The 6604-nt window shown below is 36.7% G+C and overlaps 2 protein-coding genes across 2 annotated transcripts; one reads left to right on the top strand and one right to left on the bottom strand.

The window, feature by feature from the left end:
- LOC107642321 (putative gamma-glutamylcyclotransferase At3g02910) lies at positions 2344 to 2856 on the top strand. Its single transcript, XM_016345633.2, has one exon. The coding sequence runs from the start codon at positions 2344 to 2346 to the stop codon at positions 2854 to 2856; it is 513 nt and encodes a 170-aa protein (XP_016201119.2).
- On the bottom strand, positions 2867 to 3847 carry LOC107642322. Its single transcript, XM_016345634.2, has 3 exons — positions 3705 to 3847; positions 3203 to 3358; positions 2867 to 3121 (listed from the first exon to the last, which is right to left on the bottom strand). Exons 1-3 carry the CDS (start codon positions 3746 to 3748, stop codon positions 2941 to 2943), a joined length of 381 nt encoding a protein of 126 aa, XP_016201120.1. The 5' UTR covers positions 3749 to 3847; the 3' UTR covers positions 2867 to 2940.

Genomic DNA, 6604 nt, shown 5'->3' with positions numbered 1-6604 from the left:
TATTGAGAATAAATTAATTATAATATATATATTTATACACAAATGTATATGATATCTGATTTGGTATAGAATTGTTTATTATCGAAATGTAATGTATAATAATGTACGGAATAGATGCATATTTTTGTTGAGGTGGATGATGCAAAGCAAATTACAGAAGCACCCCTCCCCTGGAAATTGATGAATTATGATTTGTTACTATCGAGGGTGAAATCCGGCAAAGTGAGGGGCCAAAGATGAACGATGAATCTGAAATCCAAGTTAAGTTGCGTGGTTTAGGGCCACAAGCTATGCTAACTCAACCACGACATCTCATGTGCTAACTGGCCCATTCACCACGTGAATCCTTTCCACTCAGTCCATACTCACCTCAACAATTCCTCCCGCTTCATGATTTAACCAATAAAAAATTAATACTTCACATCATGTTATTCTTTTTGTTACTTTATAACCATGTTTTACTATAAAGTATCAAAATACTACTTTCAATGTTAAAACTATGACATGTTAAATTTTAAAGTTTTTGTGTTAAAACCGTAAAGAGCATTCTGCATTCGTTCCTCTAATTATTGAAGTGGGATCGCGTTTATAGGAGAATGAAATCCGTGCGTGCCAGTGGGTACGACAGACATGCGCACACGAATGACGAATACGCACTACTTTTAAGTTTTATACCATTTTAATGAATTTGAAAAAAGGAAGAAGCTAAATTCAAAGTCTAAAATAAATAAATATTTTGGTAGGTCAATAGAGGCATTATTACATACATGTATTGTTAATATAATACATGATATCCGTCTATGTTCGACAGTTAGAACTTAGAAGAGAAGTAAGCCTTTCAATTAAACGTGCATGGGTCAGTGATGGTAGTATCATGGTACAAATAACGCCCATAGCTTCGACATTTCAAACTATCATATTCTTTGAAAGTTCTCATGTAATTAATGATGAGGAAAAATTAGACGGTGAATCATGTAATTAATGATGATGTTGAGAGTCTTTGGCTCATCACTATTTAGTTTCTTAATATATATATTGGTACATTGACAATATAAAAAACGTCTAATAACATTTAATGTTACTTACATAAATATAGTGGTTAGTATACGTTACGTGATTGAAAGACCGCTCATCAGTAATTAACGGAAACATTTCAAGTGCACCAGAAGTACCGGTGCTTCAATTGTTTTAACCGTTGATCTAAATTATAAAAAATATATATAATATATATTAATTAAAATCAACAATTAAAATAACTGGTGCACCAGTACTTCCCGATGCACTTGAAATGTTTCCTAAACTATATATAGTAGCTTAGCTTAGTGTACGATAGATATGGCATCCAATATTATTATTTCACCCTAACTTTTTTTTCAACGAAAAGGAAAACCACAAAACCCAATTGCCTGCAAATTAACGGTAACATCAGAGATCTATCCCTCAATAATTGAATTGTTCTGCCATGCAATCAAATCAAATCAACATAAAAAAAGAAAAGAAAAGAAAGAAATTGGTTGGTGTTGTTGAAGGGTTATTATCTGCATCATTTCCTCTATCTATCTATCTATCTATCATCTCCAAGAAAAGTTTTTGCATTCCTTTCTAATTTCTGACTACATTTGTGTACGCGTGTGATGGCCTAAACCACCACGTACAAGTTTGGAACAGTAGATTTTAATTTCCAAGCTCTCGTGCTCATATATAGTACCGCTATTTTATGGGGTCCCTTCTCCATCTATCATATCATATCATATATTTTATTTCACCAAAGCAACTTCGTCCACGCAAAATCTCCCTACCCATGCCTGGTCACCATCCTTAATTGCCTTATTTGACAGTACCACTCGATACAACAATATGCGTCGATTAATCAAGTTCGTTATACTTGCTGATTTTTTTTCCCCACTTATATATGGCTACATGGCATCGCGGTGGGGCTTAATTTTGCTGACTGAAGACTATGCTATTCAATTACTATAGTCTCATGATGCATGTGCTACATAACGTAACAAATTTTCAGTGGTTAGATCGAAATGATGTGTATTATAAAATCAATTACATTAGCTTTTTGTTATTTGGGTGCATTGTTAATCTTGAAACCCAATGGGCATAACGTTTTCGGCCCAAAATTTATTATCTTCAAAAGATTCTTAATAATACTCTAGTTAACAAGCAAAATCTTGGGCCGGAACGTCAGTGTTATATGGGCTCCTTTTTCCGAAAAGGCCTAGTTTCTTTTGGGCTTCAAAAAGCCCATAGAAAGAAGAAACGGACCTAATCGATTCTGAATATAAACAAGAAGAATGTATGTCCTTTGACTTGGGTAGTTCACTGCAATCAATCATGGTGGTGGGGGAGGAAGAGAGAGAGCACTTGATATTCGTGTATGGAACCCTAAAGCGAGGTTTACCAAACTACCCCCTGATGGAGGGACTGATGGCTGGAAACGACGCCGTTTTAGTTGGATCATACTCAACCAAAGAGCCGCACCCACTCGTTTTGGGTCCCAACGGAATCCCCTACCTGATCAACCTTCCCGGGTCGGGACAGCGGGTAAAGGGCGAGGTGTATTCAGTTTCCGATCGCGCTCTCTCTCTTCTGGATGATTTCGAAGGGTTGAGTGTGGGACACTACGAGAGGCTGCCGGTTCGGGTGGCGGAGATCGGCGGAGACGCGGTGGAGGCAGAGGCGTATTTCGTGCAGAGAGGGTTTGGGGAAGGGTTGTGGAAGAAGAAGGGGGAGGTGGGGCTGAAGGAGTATGGGGTTGAAGAAGCGAAGGAGTATGTGAGGAAAGAGAACAGAAAACCTGGTAGCAATGCCGTTGACGAGGTTCGTGAATTTGTTCTTAGTTGTTAATTATGATGTGTAAATGAAAAAGAATGCATTAAGCAGTTTAAGTGCACATTTTATTAAAGTTGATTTCTGAGACACATGTCGTAATTAAATGGATTTATTAGTAGAGCAAGAGCATTTTGCAGCGCATTCAGCAAAGCCTTTGCCGGAGCCAGTCTCAGGGCCTTGAGTGTTGTTGTATATGACACAGCTCCACCCTTCGCCGCACTTGCAAAATGCTTGGTTGCCGCTCCCAATCTCAACTTCCTTAGAAACTGTTTCACCATCACTGCACGCCAAATTTAATTGGTCACACTCACACACATGCAAACAACTATATATAAGATTTTAGTTAGAGAATTGATTTTACATTGTGCATGAGCAATTTTCACCGCATTTAAGGAAAACTTTGCCAGCATCAGGGCCCTCAGTCTTGGTTATCACGCATGTCCATCCCTCTCCCATCTTGCAGTACACATTCCCTAACCCCAATTTCTTATCTGTTGGACCTTCCCCTTCCCCTTCCCTGCACATTGAACAATTTTTATTTATAAACTATAACTTTGCCTAAATGGTTTCTACTTAAGACATCCAACAACAATAACAAGGTTCTCTATAGTCTATACGCTATTAAACACACGGAATAGCCAATGAGTTATAGCTCAAATGACATAATCTCTCCATACTCAATTAAGAAGTTGCGGGTTCGAGTCTCCTATTTTTTGTAAAAAAATAAAAATAAACACACGGTATAAAGATAAAACCAAATATATTATTTCAAATACACTGCCAATACATCAAAATTAAATTTATTTTAAAAAAAATTAGACAAGGTAAAATAGAAAAATCATTTGCAGCTAGAGCAAGGAAACCTGAGACTACTCTGCTGTTCCTTGATGGCCTCCATGCTCTGCATTCCCTAAGTTATCAACTTTGTTTTTTGTGGGCTTTAGTTTCAATTTCCCGTATATATGCTATTGCAATTGGGATTTGGGGGTGAGTAAATGTGTAAAACATTGTAAACCCAAAAATACCCTCCGTTGCTCAATAATTGAAGCTCGTGAAAGGGATATTTGGCTGTCCATACTAGATGTAGAAAAAGAACAAAGGCAAAATGTTTTTCCTCTCTGCCGTCTATGGCTACAATACAATTCTGAGCCACTAATTCTGGTGAACCTATCAAAGATTAGAAAATAGAAATATATTTATTTAATAATATAATAATATATTCTCTATTTAATTTGTTAAATTCTATTACTACTTTTTTTTATTGCATCATTTGTTCTTTATTAAATGAGATTCAATGGTTCATAGAAGTGGTTAGAAAAAAAATTCTCTAAAACAAGGAGATCAAGAGAGTAAATTAATAGTGAGAAGTTACTTAGGGTTAAATTTGTAACTTTAATTATATATATATGGTATAATTTTCACTACTTTAATTTAAAAGTAATTTAAAAAAGGGAATGCTTTAAAGAGTGGTCTTTATGCCGCATCACAGATAATTGGGAAAAATATAAAGCGGCTAAGAAAGAGATAAAAGTGGCTGTAAGCGAAGCAAGACCAAGAGCATATGAGGGTCTCTACCAGTCTTTGGGCACGAAAGAAGGAGAAAAATGTATATATAGAATCGCAAAGATCCGTGAAAGAAGAACGAGAGATTTGGATCAGGTTAAGTGTATAAAGGATAAGGATGGAGAGGTGTTGGCTCAAGATGAGAAGATTAATGAAAGGTAGAAGAGTTACTTCTATGAGTTATTCAATGAGGGACAGAAGACTCTTCCGAGCCTTGGTCGGTTATGTACAAGGGAAGAAGATCAAAATTTTGACTACTATCGAAGGATTCGAGACTTCGAGGTAAAAGGGGCTCTAAAGCAGATGAAAAATGGCAGGACAGTAGGACCTGATAATATCCCGATTGAGGTTTGGAAGGGTCTTGGAGAAAAAGGCATCAACTGGTTAACCAAGCTTTTTAATGAAATTTTAAAGTTAAAGAAGATGCCTGATGAGTGGAGAAAGAGCACCTTGGTACCTATTTACAAGAATAAGGGGGATATACAAAGTTGTGGAAACTATAGAAGGATCAAGCTTATGAGTCATACCATAAAGTTATGGGAAAGGGCGATAGAACGGAGGTTGAGAAAAGAGACACAAGTAACAGAGAACCAATTTAGATTTATGCCAAGCAGGTCTACCACTGAAGCGATATACCTATTAAGAAGGATGATGGAGAGGTATCGTAGTAATAAAATACAAGAATAAGGGGGATATACAAAGTTGCAAAAACTATAGAGGAATCAAGCTCATAAGTCCTACTATGAAGTTATGGGAAAGAGTGATAGAACGGAGGTTGAGAAAAGAGACACAAGTAACAGAGAACCAATTTAGATTTATGCCAAGCAGGTCTACCACTGAAGCGATATACCTATTAAGAAGGATGATGGAGAGGTATCATAATAATACAAGGGATCTACATATGCTGTTTATTGATTTGGAAAAAGCGTATGATAGAGTACCAAGGGAGGTCTTATGGAAGGTTTCAGAAAAGATGAGAGTAAAGACATGTATGATGGGGCCACAACTAGTGTGAAGACTCAAGGTGGTGTGATAGAGGAATTTCCTATTGGTATAGGATTACACCAGGGATCATCCTTAAGTCCATACCTTTTCACATTAGTCTTGGAAGTACTCACAGAGGACATCCAAGAGCCTGTGCCATGGTGCATGCTTTTTGCCGATGATATCGTCCTTTTGGGAGAGTCAAGGGAAGACCTAAATAAGAAGTTGGAGTTATGGAGAGAAGCTTTAGAAGTGTATGGTCTGCACATAAGCCGTAGCAAGACGGAATATATGGAATGTAAGTTCAGTCTGAGAAGGAAAAACTTTAATATAGAGGTGAAGATTGGAGAAAATATCCTACAAAAAGTTAAAAGTTTTAAATATCTTGGGTGCATCATACAGGATAATGGAGAGATTGAACATGATGTAAATCATAGTATCCAAGCAGGTTGGTCAAAATGGCGGAGTGCATCTGGTTTTATATGCGACAAAAAAGTGCCTTTAAAATTTAATGGTAAATTCTATCGCACCGCTATAAAACCGGCTATGCTTTATGGTACGGAGTGTTGGGCGGCTAAAAGAGAGCACAAACATAAATTGAGTGTGACAAAGATGAAGATGTTGAGATGGATGAATGGTCATACGCGATTGGATAAAATAAGGAACGAAGATATAAGGGAGAGAGTTGGAGTTGCACCCATTATGAAAAAGATGGTTGAATCGCGTCTCAGGTGGTAGTCAGGAGTGTGGATGAGATGAAAGATGGATAAGGTGTGAAAGGCAGAGGAAGACCTAAGAAGACTATCCATGAGGTGGTCAAATGAGATCTACATGTAAACGGTCTTTCTGTAGACATGATACATGACAGAGTATAATAACGTTATTTGATTCATGTAGCCGACCTCATTTAGTGGGACAGGACTTTGTTGTTGTTGTTGATTTTTTACTTTCTCATTTTATCAATTCTTTCATTAGACGAACTTGACTTGTTTGAATTCCTCTTAGACACACTCCTTTATTTGATCTCACTTTAATTTAGTCTCCTTACTTATAAGTGGTGTGTTATTTAACTTTTAAAAATTGACTCTTTTTTCTCTTTTTCTTTCCCGTGCACTTTATTTCATTTTATTATTTTCATTTATTATTAACGAAAAATGTGTTATTACACAGGGTTAATTTGCACAATAAAAAATGTTAACGATTGATTTTGTTTTCC

Source organism: Arachis ipaensis, chromosome B05, assembly GCF_000816755.2.
Source record: "Arachis ipaensis cultivar K30076 chromosome B05, Araip1.1, whole genome shotgun sequence".
Taxonomy (NCBI): Eukaryota; Viridiplantae; Streptophyta; class Magnoliopsida; order Fabales; family Fabaceae; genus Arachis; species Arachis ipaensis.
Note: the sequence above shows the minus strand (reverse complement) of the source record. Positions and strands in the feature narration are given on the sequence as shown.

Excerpts from the sequence above, each read along its gene's own strand:
- LOC107642322 (XM_016345634.2), bottom strand. The coding sequence starts at position 3,748 with ATGCAGAGCATGGAGGCCATCAAGGAACAGCAGAGTAGTCTCAG. Across the intron at positions 3,359-3,704 it reads GAACAGCAGAGTAGTCTCAG|GGAAGGGGAAGGGGAAGGTC; the intron begins GTTTCCTTGCTC and ends TTCAATGTGCAG. Across the intron at positions 3,122-3,202 it reads GAAAATTGCTCATGCACAAT|TGATGGTGAAACAGTTTCTA; the intron begins GTAAAATCAATT and ends TTTGGCGTGCAG.
- LOC107642321 (XM_016345633.2), top strand. The coding sequence starts at position 2,344 with ATGGTGGTGGGGGAGGAAGAGAGAGAGCACTTGATATTCGTGTATGGA.